The sequence below is a fragment of the Notechis scutatus genome, chromosome 1, assembly GCF_049901735.1.
Source record: "Notechis scutatus isolate UNSWTSFEM ecotype Mainland chromosome 1, rNotScu1.2, whole genome shotgun sequence".
Lineage (NCBI taxonomy): Eukaryota > Metazoa > Chordata > Lepidosauria > Squamata > Elapidae > Notechis > Notechis scutatus.
In genome coordinates this window covers 143,638,847-143,654,430 of record NC_142009.1, presented here as the reverse complement: position 1 = coordinate 143,654,430, position 15,584 = coordinate 143,638,847, and the positions used below count along the sequence as shown (strand labels likewise).

Here is a 15,584-nt window from a genome sequence, read left to right as displayed (position 1 = left end):
AAAATTTGATCACATGTTCACTCGGGACTGTGAAGACAAAACTATATCAGAAAAACAAGTGGATTTGTGTTGTGACTGTGGGACACTGTAACCAGTCATAAATGCAAGCTGGTTGCCAAGCATCCGAAATGGGATCATATGACCACAGGGGTAATAGAGCGGTCACGCTTCAAGGCTGGGTTGTAAATAATTTTTGGTGAGTCCATTGTAACTTTGAATGGTCCTTTACCAAATGGTCATAAGTCAAAGACTGCCTGGATTGATGAGCTTTATATTAATAATTCAGCTTCTCCTTAAAACACTATCCTTAAAACTCTCCCAGTTTAGAAAAAAATACCCCAAATCATTCATCATTCAAGACTCTGTAAGCGAAGACTCTGATCACCCTGGTCACCAGTGTGGAAAAATAAGCAGCCAACAATAATGCCCAGCCAGTTTTTAAAATACAAAGAAGACACAGATTTCCCTCAGCCAAAAATAATCAATTTAAAAAACAAGAAGTGCAAATAATTTATTCAGAAATTAATGTACTGTTTTCATTATACTGTGACTTTTCAGTCATCATGATATAAAGACAGATTCCTATCTGGAGCAGATGACTGAGCCTAGTTTTCCTAACACAAACACAAAATTAACTTTGATTACGTTCATATCAGTATCGTAGATTTCTACTTGTGACAAGTCTTAATAGGAGAAAATAGGAGAAGAAAGAAAGCTGTAAGGAGCTTGAGCATCATAAAAAACATCCAAGATAATTACTAAACCAAACAGCACCTTCCTCCCTTCATTTTGGTGTGGTGGTTTTTGGTCTGAAGAAAGAAGACATTGTTTTCATGCCACTCTTGTCAACTTTCGCTAAAGCTTTTTGTGCAGCTGACATTTTACTGCTTGCCTGCAAGTAAGAACAAAACATCAGCAAAGTTTAGGATACAATTCTGTTTATGTACAGGATTCATAAATGGTAACTGCACAGAATCCCTCAAACATTTTATTCAGAGGGCCATTATAAAAATCACACCAATCCTAAAGAATCAGCTAAGATTTTTTTTAAATCAGCAAGTGATCTGAGAAGCAAATTAATGTAAAAACATCCTTTTTCAGATTACACTGTGAAAAAATTCAAATACAAGCATGTTCTTCTTAAACCATGCAACCTCCTGAAAATATTGATATATTCATCTTTAACATTGTTGATATGATTTTGATAACCATGAAACAAAGCCTGACTTAAAAACCAGAATAAAATTTGTACTTCAGTCTTGATTTATAAACTGTTAGTCAGCTCTTATGGTGACTAAACTGAGTACTTATCAGAGGAAAGACCTCACCAAGGCAATAGTAAAGACAGACTTGGATAGTTATGAGACCTGAGCAAGATAACAAGAAAACGGCTTTATTTTCTCCACTGATTTTAGCTAGTCAAATTTTTGGCTACACGTATAGCTAAAATTTGTATTGTATTTCTGTAACATTCCTAAGAATGAATCTATTTCTGGCCCTGCCGACAAAAATATTATTCTAACCCACACAATTTTTAAAAACAGATTTACACTGATATTTCACGTAAAGCAGACAATGTGAATGAGAGGCTACTAACACGATTATGGATATCAAAGCAACCACATGCATAGAAAATCTGCCTTGTGAGGAATCAGTCACTTCTTTGCAACTCTTAGTTCATTGGCTTGGTAGGAGACCAGATTAACTGGGCAGTCTAACCAGTGCTTTCAGTTTCTGTGCTATTTTTTATGTCCTCTACTGGTACTTTTATGTGACAGGCCTGGTTTTATACTAAATCGGTATCACAAGAATATTCCAAGCCCCACTGATCTCTGTGGGAAACATTGTACTGAGCTGCACTTTCTAAAAATAACCCTTTTAAGATGCTTGTGGAGCTAAAACCTGGCACCGTTAGGAAAAACACTGAATATATTAATGCCACTATTGCAATATACTGTGCACATCGCACAAAGGCAACATTTACCCTCTGGCAGTGTTCAAATACCAGACTGAACCAAAATCAAGCAAACTACATTATGGCTTTTTGTGTGATAAGTGAATCTTTTAGAAAAGTAATTTGAACCTCTAGAAACCATGTTTTTAAATATTATTTAAAAAAATATCAGCTCTTTAAAAAGGGTAGTACTTTTAATTCTCTCTCTCCCTTCTCTTCCCACTCTTCCTAATATTTTATCCAGCTGTTTTGACAGTTAATCTCTCTACACTATTCTGAAATGCAGAATATTTATGCCTTGTAGATCGCACTTGCTTAAATAGCTGCCCTGTTTCCCCTCCCCTCTTTAATAGACCACCTTACTATTAGGCAAAATATGAGGCAAGAAAACACAAAAATACATACCTTTTTGTTTTTCAGATCACCAGTATTGAATTTAGTATAATCCTCCTCAGCTTCCACGGGGCCATCTGACAGTTTCCTTTTCTGTAGTGTTAAAGTATGATTTGTGTCATAAATCACATGTTGAGCTTGTGGACTTCACAGTTAGAAACGTCCAGACTTTATGGAATAAACTTAGACATGCACCGTAGGGAAATACGAAGTATCTAATTTTTGATGATTAATTAATAAATCTAAAGCTGAGGTGAATTTTTGAAAGTGCTGCTATGCTTCTCACATTTGTCAAAAAAACCAAAATGAGAGTCATGAAATGACACAATTGGAATTTGGACTGTGTACCACTTTGCCACCTGAAAATACATATCAATGTAACCAGAAAAATATACAAAACAGTTTGTCCATAAACCATTTCATGGTTTCCGTTGCTTTGTCATGAATTCTATGTTTTAGATCAGGGGTGTCTAACCTTTGCAACTTTAAGACTTGTGGACTTCAACTCCCAGAATTCCTCAGCCAGCAAAGCTGGCTGAGGAATTCTGGGAGTTGAAGTCCACAAGTCTTAAAGTTGCCAAGATTGGACACCCCTGTTTTAGATCTTCTGTCCAGATATGGACAGAAACACCATTGTTCCAGGTGTTCCATTACATTTCAGCTGCTGTAATTGAAAATTGTATCTTTAATGCCATCTGGTGGTTGTTCAGGTTTCTGCAAGTTCTGAATTCTATTGTTTCCAATAGCCAAATTATCTACCGTAATAGTTTTGTTTCCACGCAATCACAGAATATTTAAATTACTTCAGATTTTTGTTTCTTCTCATCCTCAGCCAATCTTTAATATATTGGCTGAACTTCTGAATGCAATTTTGGCTGGAGTTCAAAACAAAATACATTCTTCATTTCTTGAGCACTCATATTAGTTTACGAGCCAGCTTGAGCTCTGTGAGATACAATTCTCCTAATTAAATAATTACTCCTTCCTGAGAAAAAGTTTTTAAAATGATTCAGGTTTTATTCTTGTTTAATTCTCCTAAGGCTTTAGCATTTCTATAAGGAGCTCATGTTTATTTTTACATGAAGATGCCCAGCATGTGAAAAAGTCACTGGCCCTTGCTGAAGCAGCCTAACTAAACTGAAGTCACCTATATGCTTGAAAAAGCAAATTCCCCTTATAACAAAGGTAATAAATATTTCAAGAATTAATATCTACTTCAGTAATGAATTTGAAGCAGTTCTTTTATAGCCAGGATTTCTTTTAGTCCCGTTGTAAAACTAGTCAGCAACTGCTAAAGCAAGGGTGGAGAAACTATAGGGTTTTCTCAAATATTGCTGGATTATGATTCCCACCATTTCCGACCAGTGACCACAGAAATGGAGTTTATGGGATTTGGAATTCAAGAACTTCTTGTAAGTTTTGAGAAGCTGCCTTTCTTAAGAAGTCTTACCTTTGATGCTGGCTCTGAGGGAAGATCTGTACCTTGTGGGAGTCTGGAAGCCAGAAAAATCAAGTTAAACGCTAGTGTTATCTGATTACATCAGCAAATTTACTTCACCTAATTATATGATTATGAAGCCTATTTTGAGTTTTCCACAGAAATTAATTTACAGAATTATAACACATTCATCAACAATTTCAACAAAATGTTAAAGACTGTGCAGTTTCCCTTGAGTCAAGTTATGTAGCTTTTTCTCTGGTAATATCACACTCATCAGTCTCATACAGCTCATCAGTCTGGAACCCACATTACGTATCTCATATTAACACAGTTGAGAAAGTCCAGAAATATTTCACGAGAAGAGTTCTCCACTCCTCTACTCATTGCAGAATACCTTATGTCACCAGACTCGAAATTCTAGACCTAGAAAACCTAGAACTCCTTCGGTCCGATCTAAGTATAGTATATAAAATCATACATTGCAATGTCCTACCTGTCAATGAATACTTCAGCTTCAACCATAACAATACAAGAGCACACAATAGATACAAACTCAAGGTTAATCGCACCTAACTTGACTGCAGGAAATACGACTTCAGCAACAGAGTGGTCAATGTCTGGAATACTCTATCTGACTCTGTGGTTTCTTCCCCAAACCCCAAAAACTTTAACCTCAGACTGTCTACTATTGACCTCTCCCCTTTCCTAAGAGGCCATAAGCGCACCAATGTGCCTACTGTCCCTGTCCTATTGTTTCTTTTATTTTTCTTATATGTACCCATTTCATGTATTCATAACTATGTATATACTTATACCTATTATCTTGTAAGTGATTGACAAATCAAATCAAATAAAAATAAAATAAAAAATAAAATAAACTCCTGGTGACTTTATGAACATGTCCTAATGGTTTTTAATAGTACAGTAATACAGAAAGATTTATTTGCCTACTTTCAAGATGTTTTCCCCCCACTACTCCAGTCCTGATATTTTCACCATCTTCCATCTTCCAAGTATTAACTAGATTTGACCAAACTAAAGCTTTTTCAAGATCAGCTATGATCAGCTAACTGGGCAAATATGTTTTTATACACTTATTAACTCATCTTAATGAAAACAAATATTAAGAGTGCTATTTGAGAACCATTTTTCAGCCTTGTGTCTCTAATTTTCCGAGTCGTCACTATGTATTTACTGCAACAGTCCTGCATTGAACACTTCAAGCACGTGAACCTTATCCCAAAGATTAAAAGGTAGCAAAGACAACAAAACATGGACTTAGACACACAAGAACCACACAAACACAAAACTGGGGTGCCCCTTCTTTCCTATACAACTCTCCTCTGGAAATGTGATAGAATATAGAATTTTGAGGAGGGAGGGGACACATTCCAGAGGAATAAGAGGCAGTTCAGTTAAGATATTGTTGTGTGAGAGAAAGAGGATAAAGACAGCTCCTCCTTAATAGTTCTTAGAGCATATGCTTGATGTAGTTAGTAGAGTGTTTCAATTCAGCAAGATTCTGTCTACAGATGTGGAACAATAAAAAAACTGTGTTTGGAAGAATTACCATGTGTCGTTCCTGGTTTTGGAGCTTGACAGGGATCTTCAGAAACCAGACAAACAAACCTTATGCAAAGCATGGTCTAATCACATAAAAGTCTCTGCTGCTTTGGGGAATATCCCCACCATTCTATGCAGTCCTGTTTAACCCAGTTTGCTTCACTGAACAGTATACTCCCAACTTGGAAAAGGGGACAAGAAAAGCAGCTGTATGGAAGAGAGGCAGGGAAACTACACTACTTAAGCAAGTTTTTTAACCCAGTATTAGTAATGGAAGCATGACAGGGAAATTCTTCCTTAAAGTAGTTAGTTGTTTTTTTAAAAAAAATAAATAAATCCTCACCTTAAATAATTAGCTAATGTTGCACTTAGCTCTTCAGGAATATACTCTGATATTAAGCCATGAGCATAACGAATATAATCTTCTGAAAAATGAATGAAATAGTTGTTGCATGTTATTCATCTATCTTATTTAGCAGCCTTGTGTCTCAAATGTGCCAATTCTATTCATTTTTCCCCTCTTTATCAGTTCCTCCCAGGTGTTGGAGGGGGGAGGAACCCGAGACATAAATGATTTTGCTAGGGTCCCTTTTTGGCAATGATTAAAAAGGGAAGTAAAACCCAAAAGTAAGTTTCATACATCAAAATCCACAAAGTAGTATATTTTACTTTAAATACCTTTCTTCAACAAATGTTGAAGACCTTACCTTCTGTGCCTCTGTTGGCCTGATTATTGCTGATAAATGTAGCAGCCTGAACTTTTTCACCCACAGGTATGTTATTTTCTTTTATTACTTTCACCAGTTGGTTAACCTAGCAAAAGCCACAAAATAATACCACCATAATCAAAGTTTGAAGTCACACACTGAAATCCATTATATATTTTTCATAGCAAATACTGCCTCTTTGTCATAGGGATGGGAAGTATAGACGCTTATCGAAATGAGATTTTTCGAGGCAATGAGATTTTTTAAAAGAGTAAAATATTCCTATTTCAATTGTTCAGCAGAAGACTATAAAGAATTATACTCATAGTACACATCATTATTAGAATCATTGCTATAAGAAAGGCAGCTGTAGAACTCAAATAAACAAATAAACACATTTTAGAAAGTGATTAATGCACATTGTTAAGTTGCAATATCTAAATCAATTCCTTAATGTAACAACATTTGTTCTACAGTAAATCATACCATGGTAGGAAGAATAAAGTTAGCACAATTATGCTAGTGTCAGTCATTTCTCTGCAATTGCTCTCCTGAAATTATACAAAAAGCTCTTTTTTAAAAAAGTAACAGTTGTGTTACTGGGCCCATGCCTGTTCCATTTTAGACTATTACTAAATTGATTATACTATATTATAGATTAAAAAGTGGATGTATTTGTAAATATCTACTGAAACCAAGGGGCATTCCGTTCAATTTAATTCAATCATTGTGTTCTAAAAAGCTGCTTCTTTATCATTTTTCCCTCAGATTCTTTAGAACCGTTAATATTGAAACAACTATAAAATTATGAAACTGATGACATGTGGATCTGAGTCCTTAGTATGATACTTTATAAATATTCAATCTAATGCTAAGTTAGAAGGGTGTGTATTTTTTAAAAGATACCGTATATGCCGGCGTATAAGACGACCCAGCGTATAAGACGACCCCCCAACATTTCCACTCAAAATATAGTTTGTTATATACTCGCCCCCTCTTCCGCACGCCTTCCACTTTTGCACTTTTTTTTTTTTGAGGCACTTTTGTCTACCGTGGAAACGAATCCCGTGAAGCTAAAAGGAGCAGCCAGCCTTCTCCCAGCTCCCAAGGAAACAAGGCTCGCACCGCCCGGGCTCCGCTGAGGTATCCGGCTGGGGCTGTCAGAAGTTGTTACCGCTGGCGCGGCTCCGCGGCTCCAGTCCGCGTTGCCTCGGGAAGGAAAGGCAAAAAGGAAGAGCCGCGGCTTTTGCCTTTCCCTTCCCGAGGCAACGCGGGACTGGAGCCGCGCCAGCGGTAACAACTCCTGACAGCCCCAGCCGGATACCTCAGCGGAGCTCGGGCGGTGCGAGCCTCGTTTCCTTGGGAGCTGGGAGAAGGCTGGCTGCTCCTTTCGGCTTCACGGGATTCGTTTCCACGGTGCAAAGTGCCTCAGCCGCAGGCAGCCGCAGTGCTTCCCAATTACTATTTGCCGGCGTATAAGACGACCCGGCATATAAGACGACCCCCCCAATTGGAGGCATCTTTTTCAGGGCAAAAAAGTCGTCTTATACGCTGGCAAATACGGTAAAAACTAAGTCTCAAGAAGCAAGATCAGCCCTCAGTTAAGAACTGCAAATAAAAATCATGTATGAAATAGCTAGCATTTTCTCTACACAATGAGAGGAAATATGCCTTAAAATCAATTTTTTAATCATTGTTTTCCAGTTATGTAACTATTACATATTTGCTTTATACTTCTATACAATGTATTATGCAGTCGATCCACCACTGAAGAAAGAAATGCTATACTTAATATTAAAATGGGCGATAGAGAAAAATATACCTTTTTATTTAACCATGTCAGTGTTTTCTTCTCACTGTATCTAAAAAATTTCTTACCACCTATTTCTGAGAATAAAGAGAAAGAGGAATAATCAAACTATATTTAGTCTGCACATTAATGCAATTGAGACAAAAAACAAATTTATTTCAGTATCTGGAGAAGTTTATCAACAACACTGAATATTTTGGAGGTGATGAATACAGACCTTGAATACACACACACCTAACTAATACTAAATCCAAACCACAATCTAATTAATTTATCTGAGTATTATCTAAAACACCTTTCTTTTGTGAATAGTGCCTTTCTGCTGTGCTGCATTACAACTCCCAGTATCCTCAGAATAGCTGTGCTAATAGGGGGTAGGAAATATGAGAGCTGGGGGAACCAGGTTTGAAACATTTCACAACTGGTAGCAGCCTTGTAGTCAAGTATTTCTCAAATTTGGCAACATTGAGATGTGTGGACTTCAACTCCCAGAATTCCTCAACAAAACATTCTAGCTAGAGAATTCTGGGAGTTGAAGTCCACACATTTCAATGTTGCCAAGTTTGAGAAACACTGCTTTAGAGGTTCAGAATCACACTTTCACAATCTTGCAGGAACTCTGGCACTGAGTTTGATACTTCTTATTGGATACAGTTAGAGCAAATCTTTATAGAGGGCATTTCCAGAAATATGAATATCATGGGCTGGATCTTGAATTTGCCTCCTAAAAATAGATGAGCTCCTTTCAACCATAGAAAGCATTGGACAGGCAGCATTTTTTTGCAATTCTGCAAAAGTTTTGCAATTTTGCAAGTCTGCAATTTTTGCAGACTGCCTACAAAAACTACCAGATGCCCTGCCCTATTCCCTAATTCCTATACAGGTAGTCCTCATTTAGCGATAGTACACAGTTATGAATAGTGATGAAAAAGTAACTTTGCAACCTATCTTTGCGTTCACAACCTTCAGAGGTTGTAAAGCAAAGAAAAGCTGAAGTCAGATCAGTCAGTTTTACTTAGTGACCGCTTTGCTTAATGACTGAGTTGCTGGTCCCAATTGCAGTGCTAAACAAAGACTAGCTATAATCCATGAACACACACACACAGCAACAGCATAGGAGATAGAGTTATGAGTTAGGCTCAGAGGAATTAGGAGAGCATTGGCTCTACCTGACTGGGAGGACTATCCTAAGCAGAACTTTCTCTAGTAGCACTTCAAGTGACAGAAGCATGGATATAGACTCTAGGAAGGCAACCTCAGCAGTTTGTCTTAGGATCTCTTTGGATTCAGGCAGGACACCAGATTTATTCTATCTCATTTCTGTCCTTGTGCAAGGATGGTTTGAAAGGGGTGTGTGTGTGACTAAGACAACTAGCTTAATCTAAGTAGTGGCTAAAGTTTGCAGGTCTACCTTAATTATTAATATTTTTGCTTGTTTTATACCTTTTTGCTCAGCTATGTGGTGAATTGATTGTGAAGTATTTGTGCACTGTAGCAATTGTATGCTGGAAGAAAACTCTTCATCCACCAAAACTTGATCCAGTGGCTGAAACTTTCCCTGCTGAGGGGAAGGCAGAGGAACAATCAGTAAGAAAAAAATGATTCAAACAATTCTTAACCAAAACATGGTTCGCAGAGAGTTTAATGGATTTTTCCCCCCAAACAAGACTATCTCACTGCTGAGCCAAATGTTCTAATACATAAGAAGGCAGCAGACCATTAAATACAATTTCAGAAATGGTTTTTGAGATATTTTAGAAATGATGGATATTTTGGGGGGAGGGAGGCAGAGATACATAATGTAATGTCATTTTTCTGAAACATTTTAGTTGCCTACCTCTTTTTCTGCTTTCATGAGGTAAAAAAGTACAAGAAACAAAGAATCCATTGGTGTAGCAAAAAATAGACGTCCATCTGAAGGTGGAAAAATAAATATTATTCTTAAAGGAACTGTATACACAATTCAGACTGCTTCCATATAAGTTAGGGACAAAAGCTACAATGACTCAGCAGCAAAGTCAAAGACCTACAATCTATTCCTGACAATTTAAATTTAGACTTTAAAGTTTTAAAAAGACTAAGTATACTATAAAAAGGAAAGATGTTGTACATTCAAAATCCAAACATATATTGTTTTCTACACACATACAAGACAAGATACATAAAGGAGAATAAAAATAATAGGATTATATGCTATACTACTTCAGATACATCAAAATGTATTACCTTTCTAAGAACATCATGCAAACCAGGAAAAGATGTAGCTGGTTTAAAGAGTTGCAGGCAAGTTTTATGCCGATAGCTCAATCAGCGCTGAAGCCATTTTTGAAATCAAATTTGAAGTGTCCATAGCGCCCTCCCCAAATTTCATAAAAACCTCTATATTTTTGTTAAAATAACTGTTGTATTAGTTACTTCACTTATGGTTCTAAAATTTTTACCTGCAGGGTAAAAATTCTCCTTTATGTATCTTGTCTTGTATGTGTGTGGAAAACAATATATGTTTGGAATTTGAAACTGGATCTCATGTGAATCAAAGTGAGAAGAAATGAATTGGCTATTATGATTTAAGTAAGTATGATTCTGCTAAAAAATTATCCAGAATTGCCCTATTTGGGCATAGTAATTTTCTACTAAGTGTTTTAAAAAATTGAGATCATGGATGAATAGCTTAATTTACCCCCACACACCCCAGAAAGACCTGACTTTAAGTAGAATAGCTTGCCCAACACAGACTAACAAAAAAGGCCATCATCCTATCTTCTGTCTAACTCTAACCTCAAGATAAATGAGATTTCAGGAAAAAGCCAATATCTCTTTCCAAGGTAAATGGATCACTGAAAAATGTAAAGTATAACTATAACCCCTTCTCAACATTTTCTCAAAACATGACTGCAATGAAGACATGGAGGAAAAGGTGACATCAAAAAACTGGCTTCTTCCTCCCCCACCAGACATAAAGATTACACCAGATCCAGAGGCGGATGGTGATACCTTCAAATCACTGTGAAGAGACATCATAACACTTGATACAAGTCATGACGATTCAATGAAATAAATGCAAATTTGTTGGAACATCCCAATTTCTATTTCTGTGAGGGGTGGAAGAATTAAGAAGTCATAATATGAATTACTTCAAGCTATAGAGAAAATATTTTAAGAAGTGCAATTGTGACTCAAGGACTTGCAAAAGAAGTGGAGAGTCTATGGAGCTCAACTCCAGGAATGTTACATTAAACTACAACTCCCAGCATATCTCATCACTGACAATGCATCCAGAGAGGCAGATTCCCCAGCCTTGCCTTATACCATTAGATTAGATAGATCTATGTTCAACTTTCCTTGAACTAAGTTCAACTTTCCACTTACCACATTGAACTTCTTGACCAATAAACCATGACCGGTATTCTTCATGAAAAGCTTTTATTTCAAATATCTGGCATGCATCGCTACCAAATAAATACAGGGCAGCTTGTCCTGTTAAGAAAGAAACCACGATCACATTATGGCTTTGTTGTGCAATATTTTTCCAAGGCTCATCTGACTAGAGAAAAAACGATAGCATTCTTACAGAAAAATATTTCAATAGGTATGAATTGTAAGCAAAAGAAAATTTAGCGAATGTACAAAAGGCAAAAAAAAGGAATAGGAGGAAATCAATCATATTATTCCACTCTTAAATAATCAACTATAATATTGTTTGATTATTTAATAGTATAACAATTATACAATATAATAATTGAGTATAGTTACCTTGTATACTATAGTATGTCTGCTTTTAAAGTTTCAGCTGACAAAGGGATGATTATGAGGACAAGACTATTACACAGGGAAATAAAACAGATGGTGTTAAGCAAGTAATATTTTATAGTGTGAGCCTTGCCTGTACTTGGATGTGGCAGCCTTGAAAACAAAGGTCCAGCACCCGGCTTCTTTGGGAGATCTGTTGCAGTTTCTAAAAAAGGGAGAATACTAGAATTGTGATACCCATATATAAATTATAATAGCACCTTAGGTCTGGTCAGTTCTGAGGGATAGAAATTCTCCTCCCAAGAGCCAAAGTAATCTTCCTTTTGTCCTCTTCAAACTTGAAAAGAGTTTATTGGCTGAACCCTACCTCTTGAAGACAGCCTTCTTATAAATAAGGCTGGAAAGAAAAGCCCAGACGTTGCTTTTCCCAAACTATCAATGTTCATGAGCATGGAAGTAAGATGGCCAAGCCACTTCACTTTACCCTGATGTCATAATCTGATTCAGAAGACAACTGGGCTTGCCTGGATCCCACCAACACATTTGTGTTGTCCTTTGTGGTCTCTTTGAACTTGTTTGCAAATATTTCATTACTCAATTAGGTGAAAATTCAGGTTAAAAATAGAAGAAATGCAATATTTGGAGCATGACTGTCTTCTACCAGGTTCCTTTTTTCTTTGTTTCTTAAACCAGTGTTTTTCAAATTTGGCAACTTTAAAATATGTGAACTTTAACTCTCAGAACTACGCAGCCCACCATGTACTGGGAATTGAAGTCTACTTGCCTTAAAGATGCCAAATGTGGCCTAGACCAGGGGTGTGAAACTCGCGGCCGCTAGGCCAGATGTGTCACATGCTGACCTTGCCCCCACCCAGTTTAGCAAAGGGGAGAAAAGTCCCGATACATCGCGTGAAGATGTGAGTTTGACACCCCTGGTCTAGACTGATGCTGAAAGCCCAATGAGACCAGATGGATGCAGTGCCTGGTTTACCTTGGCTAGAACATAAACTTGGGGGGAAATTGTGCTAAGTGGCTGATCAAGCTTCTTTGATCTATGCTTGTCTAAAAAGCATGGAACAGATGAATCAAGGGGAGAAGGCACCAATCACCTGCTACTTTACACCTAGGAACCACGTTGTCGTAAGATAGTAGGTAAAACCTCATCAAACAATTGGATGAAGCAATTCCCCACCAGACTCTGGGATTTGAAGTCCAAACATCTTAGAAGTTAGCAAGTTTGAGAAACACTGTCCTAAACTAAGCAATGACAGGCCTGGATGGGAGACCACAGCATCAATTGGGCAATCAAAACAAAAACCTACCCTGCCATGAGGGGACAATAACAAATCTCCCCTGCATTTTAGCCAAAATGCCCTATACAAACTAACCCATCAAGTCAGAATCAGAATAGAGCTGGAAGGGACCTTGGAGGTCTTCTAGTCCAACCCCCTTCTCAAGCAGGACGTCCTATCCCATTTCAGACAACTGACAGTCCAGTCTCTTCTGAAAAAGCTGTACTGAAGATGAAAACGCCCACAATATCTGAAGGCAAAGCTGTTCCACTGGTTAACTGTCCTCACTGTTAGCAAGTGTCTCAATTCCAGGTTGCTTCTCCCCTTGATTAGTTTCCATCCATTGTTTCTTGTCCTACCCTTCTGGGAATTGGGATTCTGAAGCCTGGTTCATTTTACTTTGGACCAGCCAACATCTTCGGGAGGGCAGGAATAATAGCACGGATCCGTATCTCTAACATCGTAAGAAGGGTGAGATCCCAAACGGGGAAGCCCATTCACACAGCCACCCATCGGGCTGCTTCCAGGCAATATCAACAAGCTCAATCGCTTGAATGCAGCCCGCAATTAACCCTCCTCCCCCGCCCCCGTGCACGGAAGGGAGCCGCTTCTTTCAACACTCCAGGATCGGCTGGGTCTGGGTCAACGTTACCTGGGAGAACCACCACCCATTGGCGACTACTGTTGCCGCCGCCGCCGCCGCCGCGTTTTTCTGGCCGAGCCGCCAGCGGTTTCCCCTTCCCGCTCGGCATCTCGCTTCTGCTAAAGAAGTGGCAGGTCTTGGCTTAACTAACCACAGACGTATTAAAAGGGTAGAGCGGCAAGTGCCGCTTGGCTTGCGAGTCAAGTCTGAAAAATATCCTCACTGCGGCTCGCAAAAACCAGCCGCAGGCAGCTAAGCTGCCTTCCCTGCCTGGGAAGCAGCGGATGCTCTGCGGAGGCGGTGAAACTACCCTGAACTCTTGTTACCGTCTCAAATATATCGGGATTGTTGTATTTTTGACGGGGGCCCTGGATGCAAAACGGACGAAAAAGAGGAAAGTGAAAAAGAATGTTCTTTGTGCGCCAACTCAGAAAGCTCCAACTGCCCCAGAAGCTGCTGATAAAGTTCTACAGAGGAATTATTGAGTCTGTCATCTGAACCTCTATAACTGTCTGGTTTGGTTCTGCAACCCAACAGGAAAGACACAGATTTCAGAGGATAATTAGTACTGCAGAAAAAACAATTACTACCCACCTGCCTTCAATTGAGCACCTGTATACTGGATGAGTCAAAAAAAGGGCTGTGAAAATATTTACAGACCCCTCACATCCCAGACATAAACTTTTTCAACTCCTTCCCTCAAAACGACTCTATAGGGCACTGCACACCAGAACAACTAGATACAATGACAGTTTTTTCCCCCTGAAAGCCATCATTCTGCTAAACAAATAATTCCCTCAACACTCTTCAACTATAACAAAGTCTGCACTACTATTACTGTTAATCTTCTCATCACTCCTTATCACCCATCCCCTCCCACTTGTAACTGTATGACTGTAACTTTGTTGCTTATATCCTTACGATCTATATTGATGGTTTCCTAGTATGATTTGATTGCTTATTATACCCTATGATTATCATTAAGTGTTGTACCTTATGATTCTTGATGAATGTATCTTTTCTTTTATGTACACTGAGAGCACATGGACCAGGAGAAATTCCTTGTGTGTCCAATCACACTTGGCCAGTAAAGAATTCTATTCTATTCTAAAAATAATCATAGGCGTGATTCAAAAACATCTGTAAAAATACAGGTAATCCCCGACTTACAGCTGTAATGGCACTGAAAAAAATGACTTATGACTGTTTTTCACACTTTCGACCATTGCAGCATCCCCTGATCAAAATTCAGATGCTTGGCAACTGTTTCATACTTATGACCATTGCAGCATCCCAGGGCCACGTGATCCCCTTTTGCGACCTTCTGACAAGCAAAAGTCAATGGGGAAGCCAGATTCACTTAACAACAGTGTTACTCATTTAACAACTGCAGTGGTTCACAACAACTATGACAAGATATAAAATGGGGCAAAACACATTGAACAAATTTCTCACATAGTCCACACATTTCTAAATTGTCAAGTTTGAAAAGCATTGTGACATCCAGATTGCTTTCTATTGTTTTACATGGGCCATGGCTGTTTTTAGGGAATGAAGGGGAAAAAATAGCAGAAAAGGTTTATCTTATAGTTCTTTGCTGCCATCTTTTGCCAGGAAAAGTAACAGTGAAGAGAGTTCTGGGAACTGGATTAAGTTAAAGCAGATTATTGGGCAACCAGGTTTTACAATGCATAACCAAAAAATCCTCGTGCTTTGGAGCCATAATGCACAATGTCTTTGGATCATAAATATTTATTTATTTTTATTTATTTATTTATTTGATTTGCCAATTGTTTACAAGATAATAAGTATAAGTGTATACATAGTTGTGAATACATGAAATGGGTACATATAAGAAAAATAAAAGAATAAGAGAAACAATAGGACAGGGACGGTAGGCACGTTGGTGCGCTTATGCACGCCCCGTAAGATGGCCCGTAAGATCTAAGTGTATTTCTTCAGACCACACACAGATTATTTATATGATTTATATGATTATTTATTCTTATCTTCAGCCATGAATTTTACAGA

At 38.0% G+C, this 15,584-nt stretch overlaps 1 protein-coding gene across 2 annotated transcripts; it reads right to left on the bottom strand.

The window, feature by feature from the left end:
• Positions 1-485: 485 nt before the first annotated feature.
• On the bottom strand, positions 486-13,717 carry RNASEH2B (ribonuclease H2 subunit B). 2 transcript variants are annotated; one of them, XM_087947454.1, is made up of 11 exons: positions 13,563-13,717; positions 11,752-11,823; positions 11,238-11,345; positions 9,706-9,782; positions 9,312-9,429; positions 7,881-7,945; positions 6,059-6,164; positions 5,695-5,776; positions 3,798-3,840; positions 2,360-2,440; positions 486-892 (listed from the first exon to the last, which is right to left on the bottom strand). In XM_087947454.1, exons 1-11 carry the CDS (start codon positions 13,660-13,662, stop codon positions 785-787), a joined length of 960 nt encoding a protein of 319 aa, XP_087803580.1. In that variant the 5' UTR covers positions 13,663-13,717; the 3' UTR covers positions 486-784. The 2 variants fall into 2 exon arrangements, with proteins under 2 accessions (XP_087803580.1, XP_087803586.1); XM_087947460.1 differs by having other exon boundaries at positions 9,312-9,426; positions 13,563-13,714.
• Positions 13,718-15,584: the final 1,867 nt, after the last annotated feature.

Coding starts and splice junctions, on each gene's coding strand:
- RNASEH2B (XM_087947454.1), bottom strand. CDS start 13,662: ATGCCGAGCGGGAAGGGGAAACCGCTGGCGGCTCGGCCAGAAAAACGC. Junction 11,824..13,562: donor ATGGGTGGTGGTTCTCCCAG/GTAACGTTGACC, acceptor TCCCTTTTTTAG/AAACTGCAACAGATCTCCCA. Junction 5,777..6,058: donor GGCCAACAGAGGCACAGAAG/GTAAGGTCTTCA, acceptor TTCATTTTTCAG/AAGATTATATTCGTTATGCT.